Source organism: Manacus vitellinus, unplaced genomic scaffold (assembly GCF_001715985.3).
Source record: "Manacus vitellinus isolate BGI_N305 unplaced genomic scaffold, ASM171598v3 scaffold_60_pilon, whole genome shotgun sequence".
NCBI lineage: Eukaryota > Metazoa > Chordata > Aves > Passeriformes > Pipridae > Manacus > Manacus vitellinus.
The window spans coordinates 2,218,364-2,244,441 of record NW_021940687.1 but is presented as its reverse complement, the minus strand read 5'-3'; the positions used below and the strand labels follow the sequence as shown (position 1 = coordinate 2,244,441).

The window sequence follows — 26,078 nt, the reverse complement described above, 5'->3', positions numbered from 1 at the left end:
ATTCGGGTTGGGATTTGCTTTGTCACCCGGCACAGAGCACAGCTGGATCCCCTCGTGTCACACGGTTCATTCCCGTGCCTCTTACCTCTTTTTTCATGGTGTATTTTTCTTCGAGATTTTGGCCTTTCCTTTGTTTTATGGCTGTCATTATTCAAGGCTGTTATTAACTTCTAATGTGCAGGTTTTCAGTTGGCTGAACAGGTGTCAGGAGACAAATGTGTACTTTGGTTTCTTTCCTATTTCATACAGAAAAAGGCTTTTATTACAGTCTTTCCCAGAACGGGAAAGAAGGCACTAGAGAGCAGCACAGGAGTTTTAGTTGTGAGAATACAGTTCAGTATATTCATTTGTGTGTTTATGATTTGCAGTGAATAAGAAGGACCCGACTCTGGGAGGAACTGCAAACTGTGGGTTTTTTGTTGCACTTGGCGGAAGCCGAGGTTTCACTCCACAAATATTGGCTGAACTTCCCCTCTGCACACAGGGAGTGATGGCTTTGACCATTCCGTGATGCCACCTGCCTCCTTCCCAGGTGTGGCATAAAGCAAACGTTGAGTGCAGCTGAGCAAGCAGCTCTTTGGATATCACAGCAGGCATTTCTGGTTTAATCCTGAGAAAAAGAACAATGGCTGAGTGATTGCTATGGAATGTAAATTTTTAAAGGGAACAGGATTCAGGTTTTTTGTCTGTGTGTATATACAGGTAGAGCTTAGAGCTACAGATATATAACACTGTTTTTTACATTGAAATCATCATGAAAAAGAAGCATGAGTTAGATCCTGGCAGGTTGGTGGGTGTGATATACCTGGGTTTGGCGTGGGATGTTTTTTCACTTGCAGGGGGAAAATGGAAAATGAGTTATCCAGAAAAATAACGATGAAGAAACAAGAGAGTATCTGAGTGCATATTGGGTGTGTAGAAAATATAGTCTAGTCAGAGAGGGGGAAAAAATGTGAAGTTTTGGAGACTAATGAAAAACCAACAGGAGAACTCAGGTCTTCTGTAAGTGTAAGAGTTGTGGGCAAGGAAATTCCACTCAGCTGTGTTCTGCTGTACAGCTCAGAGAACACAAAGGCATGAAAGTACCCATGAAGAACACTAAATAAATGGTCTTTTTTTTTTCTTTTTGTCTTATTGCTCGCAGTAAGATGTATCATTTGAGTCTGTTTTCATTATTTCATTCATTTTTCAGCTTCTAAAATTGGTGGTGCTTAGTGCATCCAGGAAATGCTTGTTTCTTCATTCCTCAGAGAAGCAGTCCACTGTGCCCAGCAGAACCTAAAGGGCTGACTGGGGAACCTCATCCTTGCCTGCTTTATCTGACACTGGTTAGTACTTGCCTGCTGGAAATGCAAGGTGTGACTTTACCTCCCCTGAAATGAATGGTGGGTTGGTTTTTCACTCAGTTTGAAGTACCCCCTCCTAAAGTAAGTAGTATATAGGTGTCCCAGAGCTGAAGCAAGTTTATTTGAAAGTATAAACACAGAGGAAGCTGGAATTGATTTAGATTTAATTGCAGCTCAGGAGTCAGATTGTAAATTCCTTACCTCTCTTTAAGTTTTCACAGTATTTCTGATTTTGTAAGCCCAGGTGAGATGATGATCATCTCATTGGTGTATTGCATTAAATGGGCCACTGAAGCTTAAAATGTCCTAATATATTTGGATATGTGAGATTCTGTATTTATAAAAAGAGACAATGCAAAACTAACTTTTTTTCATCATCATTTTCAGGCTTCTATAAAATGGGAATACTTATTGCAGTTCTTGGAATCTGCTTCAGCTCTTCCCTTGTAAAAGGAGATTCTAAAGCTGTGACAACATCTCTAACTACGAAGTGGTCTTCAACTCCTTTACTCCTTGAAACAAGGTATGTACATTGTGATTTTTTGTTGACAAATCAGATTATGCTTATAGGATAAAATAATGTGTTCTCTTTGTTATGTGGCACCTTGGATTCTGGTCATTACTAACTCATTGTTAGTAATAACAGTTGAACCTGATCACTGCTGTGTGTAGGGAGATGGGAGGAGATTTTAAAGCAGACAGTAGTAGTTCTTTTTGCATGATAAATTCTTTCATTGTGCATCAGAACAAACATTAATAACCATAAACAATTACATTGTATTTTTTTGCTTTATGAAGTTTTACTCAAGGCACTGATTAGAGAGGTTTAGCATGATCTTGTAAGATTCTATAGCAAAAGGTATTTTACTTCAGCATTGATTGTAGGTTTTGATATGTGCTGCTGCTTGTGTATGTTTAGCTCAGTAAAGCTAGAGTTTAACTTTGTTCATGTGAGCTGTGATTAAAGTCAACTGCTTTGGTAAGAGTTGTGCAAGTCACTCTGGGGAGATTTCTTCTATGGTACTTTTTTTCCCCCTAAAGATGCTATGAAAAAAAAAAAGCAAAATGCTGTCTTTTCACTGCCAGTCTGCTTAGCACTTTTGAAGTCCCCATAATTTCATTTTTTTATATTTTAGTTTGGAGATGTCAATGCAAAATAGGACTTTTTTTGTTTAAGAGTGTGTGTGTGTGCTTAATTTTGTGTCACTTAAGGGTGTTGCCAAATATGGAATGCTGTCTGTGTTACTGTAGATTGCTTCACATGACAATAATTGGGCATCACTGGGTTTCCTTCATATGGGCAGGGCTTGGGGTCAGAGGACCAGTGTGTCCTAGGTGAAATTACTTTTCTGTAACCTTCTTTGTTGAAGCTTAAGACTGAAAGTTCCTTAAGCAGTAAAATGAAAAGCACAGGTGTTAATGCCAGGATTTAAATATTCTCACACCATGAGATCTTTGTTGGGGAAAAGCTCACCCTAAGAGAGTGTGAAACAGTAAGTAAAAAATCAAAATGTTATGCCAAAGGCACATTTACATACAATATCCATTGAATACAATATTCACTGTATTCAAAGACTTGGGATAGGTAGGATTGTTCTGGGATGAACTGCAGCATGATGCAGCACTGCAGTGTAAAATCATTGCTGCTGTTCAGTGTACTTAGCCCAGCACTGCAATTTGTTACCCAGGTGTTAAAGCAGCACTTGCCACCTTGGGGCAGAACACACAGGTCATTGTGGCAGTGAGTGGGCTCCAAACCTTCTGTTACAGCATCAAGCGTGTTACATGTTTAGACATGATACAGTATTTGTTGTTAGCAACGTTTAGAGAATTAATTTTACTGTCTAACATTGTATACCTACCTACTCACAAAGCTGTGACTTCTCCTTCTGCTGATTTACGAAGAAACAAACAAGAAATCCCAACAAAGGTGATAGTTCCAGTAATCTACAGTTTGTTACAGCAAAATAATCAAAAATGAATATTTCTCATAAAGGAGGGCTAGCAAAGAAATGCATTAGAGAGGAGAGGTCCCAGGATGGGCACTGCTGCCTGTTAGTGGTCTTTGAGAGATCAGTAGGTGCCTTACAGGGTGGTTTCATGTACTGTGTGTGTGTCCTGGTCTGCAACTCTTATTTGTTTAGGTGTGTTGTGTTTGTTTTTGGCTTTCCTGCACTGCTTTCTCTGGTAACCCAGTTTTCTGATAGAGGTAAATAAACGCTAGGAACGAACTTTCTTAAAGTTTGACAATGTATTACATTTGTAACTTGAGAGAAAATTCATAGATCTAGCTAACTTCTCTTCTTACTCAGTGAATTTTTGTCAGAAGAAGGTCAAGAAAAATTCTGGAATTTTGTGGAAGCCAGTGAGAATATTAAGACATCTGAACAGGATGGTAAGTTTTCATAGTCTTTTTTTTGATGCTGACTGAGAGTTGAAAAATAAACAACATTTTGTCTTCCATTGTGTTAGTCCTCGTTTGACTTTTAAAATGCTGATTTCATTAATATTTTTTGCTGCAATATGCTCAAGGCTTTTGGATATCCCTTTGACAAAATCTGTAGTGGATGGGTCTGAAACATTTTGCTTGCCAGTTTCTTTTTCAACATGAAGAATAAAATATTGTAAATGCCTTTTCTCTGTGTTACTACTTCTCAACTGAAATTAAATGGGAGCTCTTAACTGTTTCCCTCCTCCCCAGCCTGTGTTTGCATCCTCAGGAATGTATTTAAGTTTACTCTCATGAGTCTGTATTGAAGTCCACTCTCATCCATCTGTAGAACTGATAGTAATGAAAATTGAGGAGGAACAGTCATGTGCATGTTTAAGATTAATTTTGTGGACTGGTTAGCCCATGTTTGTATAAATCATGAGATGGAAGGTCCCTCCTCAATGAGAATGTGGTATAGGAGAATAACTGCTCTACTTTGACTTTGCAGGTAGTGATTCTTCTTCTTACCAGGAAATGCTGAAAGTAGCCTGCCAGACCCTGTCACCTTTGCAGCAGAATTTGCTGAAATTTTCCTTGTCTTTACGCTCTTATTCTGCAACTGTTCAAGCTTTTCAACAGGTTAGTACAGGAAATGCTCAAATAATGTGCAGAGCTTTGCCCAAGGCCGAAGCAGGAGCGAGCTGTGAAGGAGATGTTTGAGAGTATAAAACCCCTGACCTGACTGACTGCTCCATACACCTGAGCTGCAGAGCAGATGTATATATGAATTTCATGGGGTGCTGAATATTTGTCTGGAGTAGATTAACAAATTGGGATTTTGACATGTCTGCATATCTTTGTGCTTGCTTCACTAATAATTGTGTGGAGATTTTTATGAGGAAAATCCCTTAGGCTCTGTTGGTACTTGTGGTGCTGCTGCTGTTCCTGTTGTTCAGTTGTACTCACTTAAAGATAATAATCCATTAATATATCTCTCTAATGATTACAACTCATAAATGGAAGTTCATTTTATTGTGTGCAAATTGTCTCACATTAGAATGTGCTTTATTTAGGTAATACTGTAAAACATCTTCCTTTTTTATCTGGAGTCATTTTGTCGTTTAATATTCAACAAACACAGAGGTTTGTGATGTGTAATGCAAAAAATCCCTCAACCAGACCCCCTACAATTGCAAGCCTTGCTTTCTGTACCTGGAACTGACATTACAGTTGATAATAACAGACTGGGAAATAAGTTAAGGCTTAGCTCTCAGTTTTGCAATTTCACCTTGCATTTAAATTATGTCACAAACATGGGAAAACTACTAGTTTGGAATATAAGAAATCAAATAATACTGATTGCTGCACAGCTACACCTTTATAATTTTCACTTGTTCTAAGTGAATTTTATTACATTTTTCACTTATTCAACCTACATTATTGCAAATATTTTATACAGATAGCAGCAGATGAACCTCCACCAAAGGACTGTACCCTGTTTTTTGTTGTGCATGGGGAGAAGACGTGTGAATTCGACTCTCTTGGAGACCTTTTACGGGCAGCCTCAGACAGGTATTTGCCTAATTTCCTATCTCTGGATTAGCTTTTAAAATTTAGACTTATTACTGTGGAGACATTGTAATAAAGCAGTAGTTTCTACTTTCTTCAGTGTTGGTTTATCCTGTCAATTGCTTGCAAAGGAGTGGTAGTCTCTTATTTTGTATTAATCCAGATGGCAATGATTGTTTTCTTATCCCTTACTCTTGGATATTCTGCTAGGAGGAATGTGCACAGGAAAAATTGGAAACAAATCTTGGAACAGCTTGAAATTGTTGAAGGACAGTAGGAATTCTCAGGAGAGTGTAAAGCCTTCAGTATGCAGAGAGAATAGAAGGAGCTGGGCTGCATAATAAAGTGAGAGTTAGTGTAACAGATGGTTTCATGAATTGCTGGAAGCATTCACAGTATTTTTAACCCAGCATTAATGAAGGAAAGCATTTCCACACAATATGTATTTCAAATTCAGGTTTCTCTGAGCGAACAGAACTTGATTGTAACTGCTAGTAACAAAAAGAAGCTATAATACCTCTTTGGAAAATAAAACAAAGTAACAAACCAAAACCAAGCCAAGCCCTTAAATTTCAGTTTGTTTTCATAGTAACCTTGCTAGTTTGGGCTTTTGTAAGTAAGGAGTTTTTTGTCAATGTGCAAACATGTGGCATCTGTAGCTCACATGCAATTTTTCCGACTCACTGGGAATATTTTAAATATTTAATTGTATTTTAGACAAAATATAAAGACAGGAGTTAAAAATAGTCTCCTCATTCACTTTCTTGTTTGTATACTAAGACAAGTTCAAATGAATTTGTGTTCCTGGAATATTTGTTCTATCAGCTTTTTTAGTTTGTTATACAGAATTTATGAATCATGAGGGGAAGGGGAGAAAGTTAATTGGAAATTTAAGGGAAATGGTTCATTTTTAAAATAAGAGTAATATTAGATTCAAAATAGCTCTTAGTTACTTGTTTTGTTTTCATATGTTCAGTTTTAACAAAGCATTATCAACGTGCAACAGGTGTTGCCAACCTTGATAATATGTGGGAATAGCTTGACACATGTATTCAGTGAGAACAGGAACAGTGATTAAATGGGAAAAAAAAAAAAAAGTCCATCTCTTGCACTGAGTGAGGAAATACTGTGAATCACACTGTGGCAATCTTCAATGTTTCCTCTTAGGCCAAAGCCATTTTTGTTCAAGGGGGACCACAAGTACCCAGCATCAAACCCTGAAAGTCCTGTTGTCATCTTTTATGCTGAGATTGGCTCAGAGGAGTTCTACAGACACCACAGGAGGCTTGTTTCAAAGGCTGAGGCAGGAGAAATCACCTATGTCCTCAGACACTACATTGCTGTAAGTATATCTGTGCACTGTAACTCAGGTATTTGAATTTGAAAGAGTAACTACCCCGGGTTTTAAAAAAGAAAACTGGCCCAAGTTTGTTCCCTTTAACTTGACTTCATGTGCTGCTGCATTTGTTTTGGAATATTTATTTGGAATACTCAAAGTTCTATTTCTTATTGCGTATAGCTGATGAATACAGCTATAAATTTAAATCTCCTGATTGTTTAAGTGAGAGCATAATTTGATTTCACACATCCAGAATTAAACTCGATTAATTAGGGACTTTAATGTAAGAAAAAAGTTTCTCTACTTATATTAGATCATAGGAAACAGCGGATCTGTCATAATCAGACCACTTATTTATTTGATAGGCAAAGCAAGGATTAACAGTAAGATTTCTGTAGCAGTTTTGTTACAGAACCACTCACCATTCCTCGTGCAATTTATCCTGGTTTCCATCTTCCTCCACTAAATTGCTCGTGGCCACTGGATTAGTGCTTAAAACAACATTTTAAAAGCTCTGAGAAACTGGTTATTTGACTTGTTTCCTGAGTATTACTAAATGTTACCCAAATCTGCAATGTAGCAGCCAGGGCTTGAATGCAAAAAAAAAAAAAAAGCATTGGCTGGTTCCCTTTTAGCATTACTTGCACTTTTAATCAAATAAAGTAATACGTTGGATACACCACATTCCTTTTATAAAAGGAATTTGTTTATCAGTATATTCAAAATTAAGTGTATTACACGTGAGATCTTGGTACTGTTGTGAGTCCTGTATACTTCAAAATGCTTTAACAAGTGATCATATTTTTCTCATTAGTCAGACCTAATTATGTATCTCTTCTTACTCATAGTTTTATTTTTTGTAATTGTCCGTGATAACTCTTCAGTGAATGTTCGTTTTTGAACCTCCCAGCTGAAGTTCCTTTCCCCCTTCTATCTGATTTGGTGACAGGAATGTATCCAGCTCTACTTGACTCACACACTGTATCCTGAAAACGTTGTTTTGTGTTCCTCTTTGTGGTTTTTGATGGTTTTTGGTTCATAGGAATAATTCATGCTTGCTGAACTTCAAAAACTGTTTGAAATACAATAGGAAATATAATTATTAGAGTATGTTACTGCAGAATCACAGAATCACTGTGTTTGTTTCTCGTTACCAGTTATGTCTGAAATGTGTACCAGCTTGAGATTTCCTAGCTTTGGGAAGTGGCAGCTTTTAATCTGTACATCAAAACAAAGAGTGGTAATATACTGTTTTTTAATTGCTTTTCCTTCCAGAATCCCAGCAAAGAAAAAGTCTACCTCTCTGGCTATGGTGTAGAACTGGCTATTAAAAGTACAGAATATAAGGCCAAGGATGATACACAGGTGAAAGGTGAATTACTGTTTCAAGTACTTTAATGTGAACATTTTAATTTTGCAAAGATAATTTTATATTTATTTTACTCTGAATGACTGTTTGTTTGAATTGAATTCTTTCCTTAGCTCCAAAATTACTTTTGGGAGCATGTTCCCTATTGGGCATACCTTTGCCTTGGCACTTGTCCTCTATCTTTGTGAAATGCTGGGCACAATGGAGTCATGGATCTGGGCTAGATCTTAGTAATAGCACTGTTAATGCAACTAATATTTTACCAGAGAGCCAGCCATTCTCTGCTGGTGTAAAACAGTTTCTCTACCTTAATTTGTATTAACTTACCCATCCTTAGATCAGAATGTCTTTTCCGTTCTTGGTTTTTTTGGGGAAGACAAAGCTGAGAATTCTGCATGTTATTTTGCTTTTGTTGCTTTTAGAGCACTGATCTGTGTTTTGCAAACTCTCATGCACCTGCCAAAACTACTTTGATAGAGTAATATGTGTGTATACTTTTTATTTACTTGTGCCCATAAACCCTCAGATTCTCCTGCTTTTCTGTTTCTGAGTAGCTTGGTGCTAGTGGTGTTCTCTGTGTGTTTATAGGCACAGAGGTGAATGCCACAGTCATAGATGAAAATGACCCTATTGATGAAGTGCAAGGATTTCTGTTTGGAAAACTAAGGTAAAACTCAGTTGTAAGTGGTTGGTCTTTCTTAAAACTCTTGTTGCAGAGGTGCTGATCTTTTGCTTTGTTATTATTTTTTACATGTCTGAGTTACCCACGTGTGTTTAGCAGCATCTTTCCATATGGGAGTTTCTTTGAATTAGCTGTAGACTTGCTTACAGGAAACCACAGGAGTTGTTTGACCCTTGTACCCTTTTAGGCAGCTGTATCCTGACTTGACAGAAGAGTTGAAGGAGCTCAGAAAACACCTCGTGGAAAGTACCAATGAAATGGCACCTTTGAAAGTGTGGCAGCTACAAGGTAACCTGGATGAAGGCTTTCAGTATTGGTCTACAAAAATTCAGTGTAAATATATCTTCTCGTGTTCTGCACAATCGAGGTTGCTGGGGGTACAATTGACAGAGTTTGACTGTAAATTCTTGCACTGGAAAATAATGGATTTTTTTTAAAGTGCCTTTTTTTTTGTAGAGTCCTGTTGAAATAGCTTTTAGAAAGATTGTTTCACAGGACTTGTGACACAAGGATTGCTTTCTATATTGTGAAGTGCAGTGAACCACTTGCTCTGAGACTGGCTGCTTGTATGGTCCACTAAATGCAGGACAGAAAAGGAATTAAAATTTCTTTCCATGGTCACATTCTTGGTGTACAAAGCTGAGATTTCTCAAGACCAGAGGAAAACTGTCTTTCAAAATCACCTGCATGCACCTCTGGGCTCTTTCCCCAGAAAACATCTGTAGAGGCCTGTGGAAAGACTCTTCATCCTCTCAAAAAGAGTAATTTGAAAGGCTGAACATAAATGGTAGCCAAAGGGAATGTACCTATATTGAATGGAAGGGCAGATTCTCCCACCTCAGCAAAGAAAAAAGAGTGCTGGTCTGGACTCATTGAAGCAACCTGTAGGCAGCATGCACTGGTTCAGTTTGGAAGGGTTACTTATTTCAAGGCAACAGATAGAGGTTGAATACAAAAAAGATGATTTTAAAAAAAGGTATCTACAGGTGCAGATAGAAAATCAATTTTCTTAGGTAGCATGCAAAAAAGTTGAAAGCTGAAGTTATGATGCCTCTGCATTGCCTTGTTTTCTGTTTTGAGTTCTTGACTTCTATTTTTTTTTTTACTTCTAAGATTTGAGTTTTCAAACTGCTGCTCGCATTTTGACTGCTCCCCCCGTGGATGCTCTCATGGTCATGAAAGATCTCAGTCAGAACTTTCCTACAAAGGCCAGGTAACTTTTAATTATGAGTTCTAGGAAGTTTTCTCACTCTTTTTTTTCTGAGCAGAACCTGAGACAGGCAGCATTGGTTGGGTTAATATCTGAGTTTCATTTAGCTGGAGGCAAACACTGGGGAATGTTTATGCAGTTCTTCAGCCTACAGTTACAAAGAGGATCTTAAAGTGTTTATTTTGCATGGCAGCTGATGTGGACTGGTGGAAAATTTGTCAGAATTGCCTGAGCTCTTTTGCTGTGAAATGTTTCTGAACCTATTGCATCAAGTCCTCAAGAATTTATTGGCTGTGTTTTCTGTTTGGTGGCCTTAATGTTTATCCATTCACAGGATCCTGCTTTTCTGGGATCCTCTTTGTCAAACAGTCTCATGTCAGAGATGTGCAAATCTGCTGGGTTTTGCACTTTGTTAGTGACTGTCTTTGGCGTATTCAAATCAATATCAAAAAATTCAGTCATAATCTGGTCTGCCCAACCAGTCTAGAAATATCTCTTGATAAATTCCATGGCCTGGATTGTGAGATTGATATTACAGGGGCTTTTCATTTTTGCATAGGTGGAGATACACCCGAGATGAGAATAAGAAGCAACTGGTCTTATTTCCCCCTAACTAATGTTAAGGTGCTATTTAGATCTTCTTAAGGCAGGCATTGCACTCTTACTGGGTTTTTAGTCTGATCTGTGGGCTGTACTTGCCCATTCTGTGATGATGCAATCACTAGATCCAAAGTAAGGAAAGGAATTGGAACCTGCCATGTGGAGTGAAATCCCCCTATTTTGTGTGAAATCCCCCTATTTGCCAGCCTCCACCTCTACCTTTCTGGCAGCTGCTCACTTCTATTGTGGTTAATGTGAAATTAGACACTGAGGTGGCATGTGGTTAACATTTTTGTGCTGCTGAATTGTATGCTGTGAGAAAAATGTGCATCCTACTGTTCAATAGTATCACAAAGTGCCAGTGCTTCTGATTGCAGCTCTTTATGTTAGAGGGTTAATTATGTTAACATGTAAAGTACAAAAAGTAGGAAAAGTAGGTACACAGAATGATGATTCACAGCACGATGTTTTTATTTTTTTTATTTTTGTAGAGCCATAACAAAAACAGTTGTTTCTTCAGAACTCAGAGCAGAAATTGAAGAGAACCAAAAGGTAATGCTTCCAGAAAGTAACATAGTGACTTTGCACTTCTGTTTTAATAGAAATTCAAGCTTTGAAAATAATGATTCTGTTTAAAAGTTTAGGTGTTGTTCAAGATAACGACCAGTATTTTCACACACGACTTTGTAGTGTGCATTTCAGAAGAGAAGTGGTGGATTTTTAAACATGGATTAGGAACATAATTTACTTTGTTTGCTCAAATACAAAAATACTACACTTGTTAGAAAGCTATTGCTTGAAAGACAGATCTATTAAGCATTTTCTTACAGTTTTAAGGATGCAGAAGAAATTTAGTTCTCATTACCCAATTTGAGATGATGCTTAGGTACCTGTATTCATCAGTGTTTGCCAGGAAGAGTCACAGAATAAATTCAAACCTGCCATGGTTTAGAATGATTAATACTGTGTGGAGGAAATCGTTTCAGTGTTGGTGCTTTGAGAGTGAAACTACTGAAGGGATAAAATTCACCAGCTAATTCTACATGTGCTTTGAAACAGAATCATAAAAACCCCCAGGTCATGAGGGGCCTTTGAAGGACACTGAGTAGGCTCTGGTGTTTGCAGCAGTGTTTTGACAGCTAAGTTGCATACTTGGCATTAGCAAAGCACTGAAAAAACCAAGAGCCACTTGGGGATTTTGTACAGGCTTTTGTACAGAATTTTGTGCACCAGGTAATGGGGTCTGGATAGAGTGCAAAATAAAACTCTAAGATAACAGTGCAAAAAAGCCAAACAGCAGCTTTTGCTGTATGAGCTGGGCTGCTCTATCCACACATTCCAGTCTCACTGAAAGGTTTTATTAGGAAAAAGACAAGGTATGTTAAGTACACACATATTGTTTGAAAATCTAACCAATGATGTCTGGCAAGCCTAGTAGTAAATGCAAAGCTACACAACATCTACTTACAAGTCCCCTGAGATTCCTGTTCTGAGAGAGAAATGCCTTGTTGATCAGTAATGATAAAATCAGAAAAGAAGGGATAGGGTTTGACACTGCTGTCCTGTGTGATTCTGGAAGGGACAAAGTATAGGATGTAAGTGCAAGGTAAAGCTACCTGGTGGCTTTTTTGTTATGTGTTAGATCAGACTCCTTCACAGGTAAACCCATGATTTTGTGGATTCTTTTTTTCCCGGAGAATACCTAGGCTACTAGATCCAGATCTGGCTACATCTAACCCTGCCCTTTAGAGCTGTTCTTTGCACAACTCAGTTTGTGTGCATATTATTTGATAGTTAAGTTCACTGCTAGTAGTGTGTTAGAGTTTACTATGTAATTATCCACAGAAAGATACAATTTAACACTCAGCTTTTCTCTAGAAGCCTTATTTGTTTAATAAAATACGTAATTTTTTTCTGATTAGAAGCTGCTTTCCTGCTCTTGGTACTTCACATGGTACTTTTGCTATTCCTTGGTTTGCTTTGGTCACTATGTGTCTCCTGTTCACCTTAACATTTCTTCTTAGTAGAGATGTGTAACTGGTACTGTAAGATGAGAGGTATTGGAAGAAATTTTTTCAGTTTGTAAACATAATTTCTCATGCTAGAGTTGGGAAGTTTCCTTCATCTCTCCCGATTCAATATTGTTCTCTGTGATGGTGCCTCAATTCAGGGGCAAGTACTCATTAAAATGGGGTACTGCTCAGAGGTACTTGGAAGAAATACCAAAATACTAGAAAGATTTTTTCCATGTGTGTGCTACCTGGCTTTGAGACAGCTCATCTGCTTTCCACTGATGACATATCCACCAGGTCAGGACTTAACTGGTACCTTAAACACAGTAGTTAGTTCCAATAGTGAGCACCATGCAAAATCCAGCAGTTTAAGTATTTTCTGCCCAAAATTGCAAGTTAAGGAGCTAAGACAGGGAACTGGATGCTATTTGACCATCTGCTTTGTGGGTTGTCAGCTAAAATAATGAATTTAATTATTTATCTCAAGCATTTTAATTATTTTATCTGAGTATGATTAAAAAGTCTTCTCCGGGACTTTCCAATCCACCACTGAATTGTGTAGGAAGAAACAAATAGAATTTCAATTTGTATGTCTCTGCACTAAATGACTTCAGCTGCGTTTTCCTCTGGTAATGGATGTGTGCAAAAAGTCAGCAAAGACTGCAGTTGAGAAGTAATGTAATGCAATTTGTAATGCAGTAAGGGAGATAAAATCTACGTTTTGACACATCAAACTCTCTAATAATATTTCCTGTGTAGTGCACTCTTGTAATGGCCTCCTGCTTCCTTTCAGTATTTCAAAGGAACATTGGGTTTGCAGCCAGGAGATTCTGCCCTGTTCATCAATGGACTACTTATTGATTTAGACACTCAGGACATATTTAGGTAGGAATGTTTTATTTTTCATAATAATTGTTTCCTGTTTAGAAGCTTTCCTCCTGCTTGTGCGTGAATTATGAAGTTATTTAGCCAATTTTGAACCTTCTTCACAAAGTCTATATCTAGATTAGGTTTAATCGATAAGTACTGTAAAAAGGAAAGGTTCCTTCTCTCATTCAAGTGCATTTCTAACAAAAAAGCTAATGTGAAAATTAGAATACCCTTGAAGATTGAAATGGGAAGTCACCTTTGTACTGTTCTTTTGATCTGTGCTATGACTAGCAAGATTTTGGTCTCCAAGGCTGTCAGCATACAGGTTTTATTCTGAAGATCGCAGACCAAGTCTCAAAGTATAAATCACTGTAAATTTTTCATCTGAAAACCACCCCATATCTTTGTCAAGATGTGTTTCAATAATGTGAAATTGAAATTATGTATGTATATCGTGCATTAGTTATTCTGATTTAATGTTGACATTGAATAAGTTAAAGTTATCTCAATTTTCTTAGGACAGTTAGAAACAGGTGATAAATAAGAACCCAGACATGGCAGACTTTTTTATAGCTTTCGTGTTAACCCTTAGGATAAAATCAAATTATTTGCTGTGTCCTTAAACTTCAGCCCCGTTTTCCTTTTCCCCCCAGCTTGATTGACGTGCTCCGCAACGAAGCCCGTGTCATGGAAGGCCTGCACAGCTTGGGAATTGAGGGTCTGTCCCTGCACAATGTCCTGAAGTTGAACATCCAGCCCTCAGACTCTGACTATGCCGTGGACATCAGGAGCCCTGCCATTTCGGTGCGTGCTTTAGGCAGAAGTGCTCGGTTTGCAGCTCTGAAACTGCAGTGAAGACAGAGAGGAAAATAGGGTTAGAAATATAATTAGCTCTTTTTGAAAAGCTTAATTTCTTATTTATGCAGCTCTCAGCATAGCGTATGATTTGCAGATATTTTAGTCTCAGACCCGAGCAGGAGGAGTGTCAATCATTTAAATGCCTTTGCTTTTTCTTAGTGGATCAACAATCTTGAAGTTGACAGTCGGTATAATTCCTGGCCTTCCAGTGTGCAAGAACTGCTGCGTCCCACGTTTCCAGGAGTGATCAGACAAATTAGAAAAAACTTCCATAACTTTGTAAGTGGTAAACTGAGTAGAAAAGAAATGTGCATTTTGTTTTGTCAAGAGCTGGGACATTAGCTTTTGAAATTTGCCTCGCATGTGTGCTGGATTCCCTGTCACTCAAATAGCTTGAGATAGGATGCTTTCCTAAAAGGTTTTATTCTACTTGTACTAGTAAGTTATGACTGAGAGTCAGAGATTACTGAGCATCTCTGGCATCTACTATGTGCCAAAATATGCTTCATCAGTGGAGGAGACTATCATCTGTTGAGTATGAATTTGGTGCATTTTGTGATAACACCTGAAGTTTGTTAATGAAATCCCTCAAATTTGTTAAATACCATCTTCTTAGCAGAATTCAGATGAACTTTAGTTGTTTCAGTTGTTTCAGTGCAGTCATGTGCCAAGACTTCAAAAGATGATCAACAGCCCTCAGCTTATTCCTGGGTGTCTTTTTAGTCTCTAGGTAAATTACTTAAAGTAAGATATAATAAGGAGTTTATAAATTCTGCACTGTAATTCTTGGCAGAGTGGGGCAGAGTGGTCCTATAGAAAAAAGAACTCTGGTTAGGGGCAAACAGGGACTTGAACCACCTCAAGCTGTGGGCCTCATCTCCCTGGCAGTGTATAAAGTTGGACTGAGTTCTGCCCTGAGACCTGAATAAAGCAATCTCTGATCAAAACCTCCTTCTTCACTTCTTAAGGGAATGGAAACTTTTCACTTACTATTTGTGTGCAGGTGCTGATAGTAGATCCTACTCAAGAGACCACAGCAGAGTTACTGAACGTGGCAGAGATGTTCTTCAGTAACCACATCCCACTGAGGTAATTGCTGTGTTTTAATGTTTGGGGGGTTTTTACATCAGTTTTATTTTTGTGACTTTTGCAATTGTAAAATTCTCATTGCTAGGACACTGCAGAAATGTTACATACCTTCTATTGGAGGTATGTGTATATTTTTTAAATTTAACTTCTGCTGTTAGCAAAACAGAGTTCAGTTTCTTTTACAGTCCAAAAGAAATTTAAATTAAGTACTTTTGGATGAGAGAGAAATGAAAAGCAAGATTCTGATGGAATATTACAGTTTATATGTCCTAAGTTTGGTTCCTGGCTCCTCTGATCAACTTCTTACCAGGCTATCCCAGATAAAGCCTTTGTCTAAGATGATGGTCGTAGCTGACAGTTGTATGAAAAGTTGGTTGTTTATTAGTGTAATAAATTGATGGTCTGGGGATCTGTTTGATTGCAGGATAGGACTAGTCTTTGTGGTTAATGACTCGGAGGATGTTGATGGACTTCAGGATCCTGGAGTTGCCCTCCTTAGGACATACAATTATGTGGCACAAGAAATGGACAACAATTATGCTTTCCAGACTGTTATGTCTGTAAGTATTAATTTAAAAGGGAAATTAATGTTTCAATATTTTCCATGTATGTAAGATTATCTTAATGGGCTAATATGTAAATAATGGAAGGAATTGTTCTTTGACTTGGTTAGTATTCTGCAAATACCACACAATACACGTGTCTTTGTAAAGTGCTTCTGACCTAACTTTATCAAGTAAGACTAAGTTTAAATATGACACTTAACACTTTTGCATGTTTTTCTGATTCTGTCCCTTTGGTCATTCTGTCAGGGAATTCTGAACTGCTGCATCCCTTCAATATTATAATTTGGTTAGAACGGTTACAGCTGTGTACTTTGGTCACATTAAAGGATAATAAAGGTGCTGGTAAATGCATTTCACCTGTGGTTTGACATTTGTACAAATTGGCAAGCTGGGGCATTAAATTGCAGGTGACTTAAAGACAATGACTTTTATTCTTTTTTTTGGGGGGGGGTTATATATTTGTAACTCAAAGTAAAATCTTGTGCCTTGAAGAGGGAAACAGTTATCTACTTTACATGTGAGGTCTGTTGTATTGTTTATAAGCATATCCCAAGTTCTGAAGGGAAAGGTGGCTCTGATATGCTTTACTTGAGGCTTTTTTCCACAAAGCACTACTTTTCCCCCTCAAATACCTTTTCTAATTAAAGGTGCAAGTTATTATGTAAAGAAATATTTATTTACTTCCTTCCAATCTCACTGCAATGACTATGAGGTATAGCAAGATAATTAGAATGGCTACAAGTGCTTAGGAGCTGTTATTGCAGATAATAAATATGGATATATGTTTTGCAATCTGGCTATTAATAACTTATTACAACTACTGTAATACAGGTGACAGCATACCTTGATAAGGACTGAGGCTTTAAGGTTGCAGCTGTAAACTTGTATTCCCCTTTCAGATATACAACAAAGTAAAAACAGGAGATCAGCTGAAAGTGGAGCACGTGGTTAGTGTTCTTGAGAAACAGTATCCTTATGTTGAAGTCAACAGCATTCTGGGAATTGATTCTGCCTATGATCAAAACAGAAAGGTAAGAATTCATGAAATAGAGCTTTTTTCCACCTTTTTTGCTTAAATACCGTTCTAAAAATCTAGTTACGTACAATTTCTTGATCCAGTTCTCTTACCAAGCAGGTAACTATTTTGTTATCACATTGAGTGACTTCTATGCTCAGCACAAGCTTTATATAATATACATAATACATACCATGTAGTGCATATTTTTTAGAACCTATATGTATAGTACCAAGGTAACTTCCATGTAACTCCTAAGTCATACTTTCATTCTGGAATACAGACTTCGGTAGAGTTTAAAATTGCTAGAAAAAATCAAGGTAATGGAATGGCTCATGAGAAAACCAAGAGGCTTAATGCTGGGAGGGATTGGTGTGGGGTTTCTGTACCAGTATTTGAATACTGTGTGAGCTAAAGCCATGATGATGAATTCAAAATGCCTTTCCTATATCAAGGCATTCAACAATCTTCTGCAAATAATTCTTGAAGTTATTTTTAGGGCTGATGCTTTTCTGTGTGGAGAGGATTGGGAGAACAAATCACTATTGGACCACTTATATGTGAGATGAAGCAGATTTTATTTGAGGTTCTATAGGGGAATGTTTCTGTTTTTGTTGCATATTCTAAAACAAATAATGAAAATACTGTAGCTACATAACACACATGATGCTGCCTACATGTAAGGAATGCAGTCAGGGTTATACATGAAGGCTCATATGCACACATGCTTTCCATATTCCATGGATATGGATACTATTTCGGATAGTGAAGAGAAAACCCTTTTGAGGAAATGAAAATCCATAAAAGTAAGACATTTTTGTATGACAGGAGAGACCTCAACCAGAACCTTTAATCAGTAGAACCTGATTGACTTCTGTCCCTAACAGAGTGTCAGTGACAGTGACTTTTGCAATAGTTACTGTGAAATGGTGAAATTTGTCTTGACATAATAACCCTCTGCTCCACAAGTAAATGTTTTCTCACAGGTTTGAGAAACCCATTCTTAAGAAAAATAAGAAAATTCTCTACCCTGTCTTGTGTTACAGCTGTCACTGCTTGCATTGCATTTGCTTCCACAGGCAAAGTCAGATTTCCTGTTGTGCATTTTCTGCTATTACCAGAAAGTGCTCATTGGAATTAATTCACAATATGAACTTGGGGAGTATTTTGCATTTATTTCTGTGTTATGAAGTAACTTTTTTTGCTTTGAAAGTCAAGGACACCTCGTGCATGTAAAATACAGAGTCTTATGCACTGTGTAAAATTAATGTTCTCTATATCATACAGAAGCTGTAAGGATCTCTTGGTGTGTGTAGAACAGACTGGTGGATCTTGTGTGGCTCGTTAGGAACCATCATGGCAGTGGGCTGACATGGTAAAGCTGTTTCTTTTCCTGTCTTTAGGCAGCAAGAGGTTACTATGAGCAAACAGGTGTAGGCCCTCTCCCTGTTGTGCTGTTCAATGGAATGCCTTTTCAAAAAGATCAGCTGGATCCTGATGACCTGGAAACCATGACAATGCACAAAATCCTGGAAACCACCAGCATCTTCCAGCGAGCTGTGTACCTGGTAGGTGCTGAGTTCAGCTGTGGCTTTAGAGAGAAATTCGATTTGGAAAAACTGATTCACAAGTCCCTAAATACATAATATACAAGAAAACTTAACTTGCATCATTGCTTTCTGCTTTTTTTTTTTAAGTTATCTAAGGCAATTATATATGTGAAGTAATGAATCTTGCTTCTTTCATCTTTCCTTCAGGGTGAACTATCTAATGACCAAGATGTGGTTGAGTATATCATGAACCAGCCTAATGTTGTTCCAAGAATTAACTCAAGAATCCTAACATCTGACAGAGAGTACCTAGATCTGACAGGAATGAGTAAGAGATGCTTTTAATTGCATTAAACCTGAAGTATCTGAGTCAAAGACTTTTGCTGTCTCAATGGAAAGCTCTAGTGGCAAATCACTAACACCACCCCAAGTGATGCTCCAGCTGTGGTTCAGGGGAGATGTTATGTACAACAGCAACATTAATGTTTACATCTTTTCAAAATAGGAATTTGTTTTGATTTTATACAAACCTTTGGGGGAATATGACTCATAAACTTGAGAAATTAGTAGTGCTGGGAAAAGCCAAGAACAGTCGTATAATGCATGTTTTATATGACTGCATAATGCACAATGTTTTATGATGCATTCTGTTTTATACAGCAGCTTGTTTCTTAGTTCTGACCTTCTTTTGAGCAGGGGTTAACAGTCATTTCTGGAATTACTTCAGATTTAGCAGAACTTTCCATGGCTAGATGTTTGAACAGCCAGTGCAGTGACATTTTAATGACAGTACAACTGCCTTTTTTGAGTTGCTTGAAAAAATAGTAACACAGGGGATTTTTAAGTATATATTATTTACATATATTAGCATCAACTAAGTGAGACTTGGACAATTCTTTTGACTGACTTCTGCCTATCCAATGTGCAATGCAGTTGTTAAAGTAACTTGTGAGACAACAAAATACATTTCTCAGCCTGTGTATTAATAGACATAAAAAGCAGTATTACAAGGAGCGAAAAGGGATGTGTTCTTAATGTTCTGGTAATAGTAGTGATTTTTCTTTCATTTTAAGTGGACTAGTTGCTTTGGCATCTTATACTTGTTCTCTTCCTCAGATAACTTTTTTGTGGATGACTTTGCTCGATTTACCATGTTGGAGTCTAAAGATAAGACAGCTGCTGTTGCAAACAGCATGACCTACTTAACAAAGAAAGGTAACATCTGCAGTGGATTATGAACCCAAATCTTATGTGTGTTTCTAAGCATCTGTACAGTTCTCAACACACGCTCGGAGCCTTGGTCAGGCCTGTGGGTAGTGGTGCAATCTAAATGTTAAAAAGAAAGATTTTATTTCTTTTATAAGACATGACATCTGCATGGAACAAGAATGTTCCCCTCTTTAAACCCAGCCCAACTTTTTACTGAAAAATGAAGTCCCACCCAACCTGCTCTCGCTGTACCTGCAGAAATGCAGCAGTGTAAGCTCTGATCCTGCAGTGACAATGACTAGAAAAATATAAAAGGGGTTCTAGCTCTCTGTCTCATAATTCAAAATTCCTAAAAGTTACATGGATTCAGAAGGTAATTGTTACTGCCCATTATATAGGACAGCACCTAATGTGTTCGGTGCTGTTTTTATTGCCCCAGTGTATGAACTGCTTTTTCAAGACAGTATTGTCACAGTTACACATAAAGTCCCCCATCAGTGTTAACACTCAGCTGTACCTTTCAGTGTAGGAAATGCATGCACAGATATGATACAGAGCCTAATCAGGCTTACAGGCCTTTCCTATATCCATTTCAGTTAGGTAACAGAAATAAGCTGCTGTCATTTGACTCAATTCCTGTTGTTCCTGACTCTCTCAGGTTTCCCCTGTACTATCTCCAGCCACTGTCACCTGTGTGCACTACCTGAAATGTTCCCATTGTTCTTTCTGTCTCGTGTTTGCCCTTGGTTCATGTTCAGTCACTTGGATCTGAACAAGTTTCTTGTTTTGCCTTTGTAGAGCATTAATTAGACCTACACCTCTGCATGCTCATTTGAAAGTACATTAGTTTGCAATTTCATGGCTTGACATTTTTGGGTCACTGCCTTTTCTATCACTTAGGATATTTAATAGCTACTACCTGATTACAGTAATGCTGTAGCACATTTATTTTCTAAAATAATAGGGAAGTTATAAGTATTGCTGGCTCAGCACCAGCTCTGATAAAGCACTGCCATGCTGATTTTTAAACAGGGAAGATAAAGGGTCACATCCAAGTCACGATGGTATGGCAGTGTTTCAAAATGGTCTTCAGAATGATACCCTCACCCAACCATATGAAACTGGTAATATGTAGTATAACTAATGCTGTAGCATGAAAATATAACATCCATCTATCTGAGGGGAAGAAAAAGTCAAAGCTTTATTCTAGTAAAATCAGCACAAACTTGTTGCTTGTTGGATTTGAACTGCAGTGATTCATCTATGCCCAGTACACTACTGCAGCTTCTTGATACACATAGAGATTATTATAAAATTATTAATGTCTCTCTCCTTTCCCTCTTTCCTTTCTGCTTTTTGACCAGGAATGTCTTCCAAGGAGATCTATGGTAACTCATGCTTTGGCATTTCATATGTTGTTCTGGGAATTTTTGCTTCCTTTTTAACTCTGGCTTTAGAACCATCAGGGAATGAAGCAAGCTGCTTTTGAAATGCATGTTTGCTCCAGCACTTTTGTCTCTATACAAAACTGATTTTTAAACTAACATCTTCAGTGCAAAGATGTGGTAGGTCTGTACCCTAGTTGGAATCTGCAAGTTATTTATAGGTTTCTTTATAATTTATAATTAAAAAGGCAGCAAACAAACAAAACCACTAAAAGAATCCAACTTAGGAAGAGTGATGCATGCTGACCCATGTGGGTTTTTCGAATGATCTAATGAAAACTAATATATCAGTACTATTACTCTTGTCTTGCCAGGCTTCATAGCTTAGCTTCATCCATAACTTTTCTATGGAATTTTACTCTTTTTGAATTCTTTGCATGTGCATCATAGTTTACCTCCAAATGATGAAAAACAGAAGCTTTCCTTCCCTCCACCCTCCAATTTCTCCTACCATTTTTTTTTCTGTAATTGCAGATGATTCCTTTGTTAGACCAGTTACTTTTTGGATTGTTGGTGATTTTGACAAACCTTCAGGGAGGCAATTGTTGTATGATGCCATTAAACATCAGGTAGGTAATGTTTTCATTGGAATGGGTTAGCAGTGCTAACAAAGCACTTGGTAGTATCTTCAAAAACACAAGTTGTGCTTCTTCCCATGGTGTGACCTGGGGAATCTGGTTTTCTCTGCTGGGTCTCCAGTTTTCAGCCTCATCTTTTTTGTAGGGGCTGAAACATCGCTGATCTTGTGTTAGGACAGAATTCCCTCTTGACACTATGCTAATACAATAAAGATGTTCTTTTAAGCCCATGGTGTTGAATGAAATGTCTGTGTTTTGGTTTGGAGATGAGCATAAGCATTGCTCTCTGCTCTGTCTCATTTCTTTTGAGAAGATAACTGAGTCATAAAAGCACACAGCTAACTGCTAAATCACTGGTTTGCCAGACTCTGAGTGGTGGTCCTAGATCTCCTATGTAGCACAGGATTATCTAGAAGATTCCTGTCACACTGGTGCCTATACATAAGCTAAATACTTGATGTTAAATTAGTTCATAGTTTTAACCTTGTGCTGTTACTTACCCAATTTAGAAGCTGATTTTCTGGTTAAGAAATGCAAGGCTTTTGCTATAGTGTTATTACAATAGCTGCATTCTTCTCATTTAAACCCCACCTGCAATCTAAAACCTTCCCAATGCTTGTTTTGTTAAACACAGAAATCCAGCAATAATGTTCGAATTAGCATGATTAATAATCCCAGTGAAGATCCCAACAGCCAGAATACAGTTGTTGCTAAAGCCATATGGGCAGCTCTGCAGACACAAACATCAAATAATGCCAAGAACTTCATCACCAAGATGGCAAAAGAAGAAACTGTGAAGGCACTGGAGGCAGGAGCTGACATCTTGGAATTTGCTGTTGGGGTAAGCATGTCTGTTGGCATTTGCAAGGATAAGGTGTTTTGCTTGCTCCTACAGTGAGTTTTTTAGTGTAGTATATTCATATGCAGAAGGTGCAGTAACAATGGAGAGTAACACTGCTGGGTTTGCTGCCTTGGTGTTTTTAATCTCTGATAACTAAACTTACCTAAATATAACAGCCCATTGAAACATAAAGTAAATCCTCACACACATCAAAGCTATGTAACTTTGAAAAGTCAGAATAAATGTGACTTCAGGGATCCGTTAAAGTGAGTCAGTTTTTTCTTGAGTGGTTAAGAGAGGGATTTTTTTTTTTTAAAAGCTGAGGAAAAAATTACATTTCTCTAAGTATGTTTAAAAACTTTAGACAAGAGTCACTTAAGAATAATGGAAGTGGTCTAAGTAGCTGTGACCCTTCACAGTAGAAGTTGGGATAATGTTTGAAGGTGACAGGCAAAAACTAGGCTTAAGACCACAAAGAAAAGGGGGGCAGGAATCAGTTTTAGCAGAATATGAAGATGTTCTTGAGTATAAACAAAAAGGTGCATTTTAAAAAGTGTGCTGAAATCAGCATTTCCTCCTATTTCAATGTCAATTATTCTTATCTTTCAGGGTATGGATACCAATATTTTCAAAGAAGCCTTTGAATCTCCCAAGGTGGATTTTATTCTGTCCCATGCAATGTATTGCAGAGATGTTCTAAAGCTGAAGAAGGGGCAGAGGGCTGTGATCAGCAATGGACGGGTGAGATCAATCAGCAGACAGTAAAAGAGAGACTGAACATGTGGGAGAGAAGCTGATCCTGAGCAGCAGAGTCTAGGGACCAGACACAGGAGTCTCAGCCTTTTTCAAGTCTCAGCAGCCTTTAGGATTTATTCAGACCTGTGTGACTTTTTCTTTGTGCTGTGTGCAGTTAGTTGTTGGTGTTTGGTACAAATTCAGATCTCTCAATAATAAGAGTTCCTTTCATGCTGGCAGTGAATTGAGGCCAGGGGTGGAAAAGGCTGGTAAATTTGAAAGATTGTGCTGCTTCAGTTCACTGGACAAAATGCCCTGACTACGGTGCCTTGATCTCTGTCACCAGCTCTTTTTATGATAGTTTATCTTAGATTAGATAAATGATATTACAATAGTATTTCACTGCAAATAATGAAACCCAACTATGTACAGCATTGTGTTTTCTTTTGTCATCTGCTTCCTAGTTAGGAAAAAACCATGCTGGTCCAAGTGGTTACTGTATACTTCAATGGGTTAAAGGTCTCAGGTGGTGAGTTTGGTATTCTATTTCTCTCACTAGCAAAACAGCAAGAGTTTTCTAGGTAGCTTTTAGGCTTCTGAAGGCTTGAGGAGAGAGATTTGCTGGAGTCTTGCTAGACTACTGGAATTGGCCCCTTCCAGATGTAGTATTGCATATATAATTTATTATGCATTTTATGCCTTAGTTTGGGACTCCTGGCTCTAAATAGCTAGATTTACCTGTTAAACTCTGCTGCCATTGACATTAATACTAGCCTGAACAGTTGGTTCCCACTGAGATTAGGCTGGAGTATTTATTTAAATTCATCTTTGAATTTTGTTTCAATGTAGCCTTTACCTAATAATGGTGATTCTACTTTTTTTTTTTTTTTGGTAGATTATTGGCCCATTAGAGGATGGTGAGATGTTCAATCAGGACGATTTTCATCTCCTTGAAAATATCATACTGAAGACATCGGGCCAGAAAATCAAATCTCAGATTCAGCAACTGGGATTTGAAGAAGATCTGTAAGTAAACATGAGGAGGCTTATAAAAAGGTGCTGGGGCTGATAACATGACTGTCTGCAGCCTGGAGAAAGCTTTGTCAAGTACACTCTGGGTGGGTGCTGCACTTGTGTTCCTGTGGTCAAGACTCAGCTCTTCAGAGGGCAAGGGAGAAGGGAAAAAAGTGTAAATTATTTGGTTTAAACTGCTTTTTAGTGACTTTTGTGTAGTTCACCATCTCCTGGAGGTATGGAGCTGTGACTATCCCCCAGATTCAGGAGGCAGTTCTGACACCCTGACTGCACTACTGTGCTCACAGCTCATCATTCTTGAGGCATCATCTGTGTGTAGTACAACCTGCCATGGCTGGTCCATTGCCTTGGACTGGAGATTGCAGGAATTGTGTTGACTGGAGCCTCACTAACGAGCAGCAAGAAACTGGGAAAGTACCTGAGTCTGTTGGAATTTACTGTGGAACTGCTGAAATGAACATGAAACTGTAAAAGCTTTGGTACTTGCTGAGCTAGTCCCTGGATCACGGCAGCAAGGGCAGCAACAGCCTGCAGTGTTACCTGAGGAGTTCAGGAGGTGGATTCTTGGATTAGGGGCAAGGAGGGATACAGGTGGACTGAAAAAATCCTGAGGGTAGTGATGCTTTGTGCAGGGGCTGGCTAAATTGACTGCTGTGCTCAGCTGGATGAAGTTCCATTCAAGGTTTAGTTGTTTGCTGCTGGGAGAAGAGTTATGAAGTGGTACAAACTGCATTTATTCTTCAGAATGTTTTCTGCACTGGATTACCTTTTGGCTCCTCCAAAGGACAGAGAAACCTAACTTCTCGTTAATCCTAAGGCCTTCAGACTACTACTGGGTTTTTCCCCTGGCTAAATCTTACCTGACACACTGTTTTAAATCAAGTGCCTCTAATATGTCAGTGCTTAATAACTCATGGGTAAAGTTACTACAGTAGATTTAAAAGCAGAAAGAAGGGAAGCAAATGAGACACTGGAGTACACTTTCTGAATTTGTTTGTGGTTTAGTGAAGTGCTTCTTGGCTTATAAACATAAAAGTTATTGTAGTAATATATTTCCCTATCAGTACTATGGAATCATGTAAACTGTTTTTAACTTTTTAGAGAGAAACACTAGGAAAAGAAGCAGAGATGAGAAAATGGAAGTCATAGCTCTAGATAGTTATTGCACAAAGCATAGAGGTGAACTAATCAAAAGTCATCTTGGAGTTCAGAAGAACAGGAGTCCCCTGGTTCATGTGTTGGAGCTCAGAGCTGTGGAGATAATTTCTCCCATATTAAGCATCACAGTTTTCTATGGTGCTGCTTGATTGTTAAAGGCTGGTGGTCAATTATGTTAAGCATGAGGTCTGTTCTGCAGAAGTCCTGTGTTATTCTGAATCCTAGGAGAACAGGTTTTAACAGCATTCCAAACACTTTTGCATCCATTGCTATGTTGGAAGTAGTTTGAATACAGGCTACTTTTGGACAGAACAGTGGGTTTTGGGTTTTTTGTAGGTTTGAATGCTGCAAAAGTTTTTCAAAAGCTTTTGAAATTATCTACTGCATTGGAAAAACACTGTAGAACTTGGCAGATTTCACCAGGCTTGTGGGTTTGAACAGCTGTAAGTCTGTGAGACTGACTTAACTCAGGAAAAGCTGACAGACCTTTAAGTTACAGTATTGCTTCTTGGCAAAAGCACGATGCACAAATCAATTTTCATTGAACTTTCAAGAGGTTTTACATCTTCAA

At 38.0% G+C, this 26,078-nt stretch overlaps 1 protein-coding gene across 4 annotated transcripts in view; it reads left to right on the top strand.

Moving 5' to 3' along the window:
* Positions 1-13: 13 nt before the first annotated feature.
* Positions 14-26,078, top strand: part of UGGT1 (UDP-glucose glycoprotein glucosyltransferase 1) — a 42,514-nt gene continuing 16,449 nt past the window's right edge. The window contains exons 1-26 of one of the 4 annotated variants that reach the window (XM_018083081.3): positions 14-532; positions 1,193-1,328; positions 1,734-1,869; positions 3,659-3,741; positions 4,286-4,416; positions 5,237-5,349; positions 6,514-6,688; positions 7,961-8,057; positions 8,643-8,721; positions 8,924-9,024; positions 9,850-9,949; positions 11,038-11,098; positions 13,352-13,443; positions 14,082-14,232; positions 14,446-14,565; positions 15,290-15,375; positions 15,800-15,935; positions 16,841-16,972; positions 18,360-18,524; positions 18,714-18,834; positions 19,623-19,721; positions 21,080-21,103; positions 21,635-21,729; positions 22,373-22,579; positions 23,189-23,320; positions 24,210-24,340. In XM_018083081.3, the coding sequence (XP_017938570.1) occupies positions 1,745-1,869; positions 3,659-3,741; positions 4,286-4,416; positions 5,237-5,349; positions 6,514-6,688; positions 7,961-8,057; positions 8,643-8,721; positions 8,924-9,024; positions 9,850-9,949; positions 11,038-11,098; positions 13,352-13,443; positions 14,082-14,232; positions 14,446-14,565; positions 15,290-15,375; positions 15,800-15,935; positions 16,841-16,972; positions 18,360-18,524; positions 18,714-18,834; positions 19,623-19,721; positions 21,080-21,103; positions 21,635-21,729; positions 22,373-22,579; positions 23,189-23,320; positions 24,210-24,340 (2,756 nt within the window). In that variant the 5' untranslated portion in view covers positions 14-532; positions 1,193-1,328; positions 1,734-1,744. The remainder of the gene's footprint in view (positions 533-1,192; positions 1,329-1,733; positions 1,870-3,658; positions 3,742-4,285; positions 4,417-5,236; positions 5,350-6,513; positions 6,689-7,960; positions 8,058-8,642; positions 8,722-8,923; positions 9,025-9,849; positions 9,950-11,037; positions 11,099-13,351; positions 13,444-14,081; positions 14,233-14,445; positions 14,566-15,289; positions 15,376-15,799; positions 15,936-16,840; positions 16,973-18,359; positions 18,525-18,713; positions 18,835-19,622; positions 19,722-21,079; positions 21,104-21,634; positions 21,730-22,372; positions 22,580-23,188; positions 23,321-24,209; positions 24,341-26,078) is intronic. The other 3 variants (XM_018083083.3, XM_018083079.3, XM_018083080.3) reach the window with 3 other exon arrangements.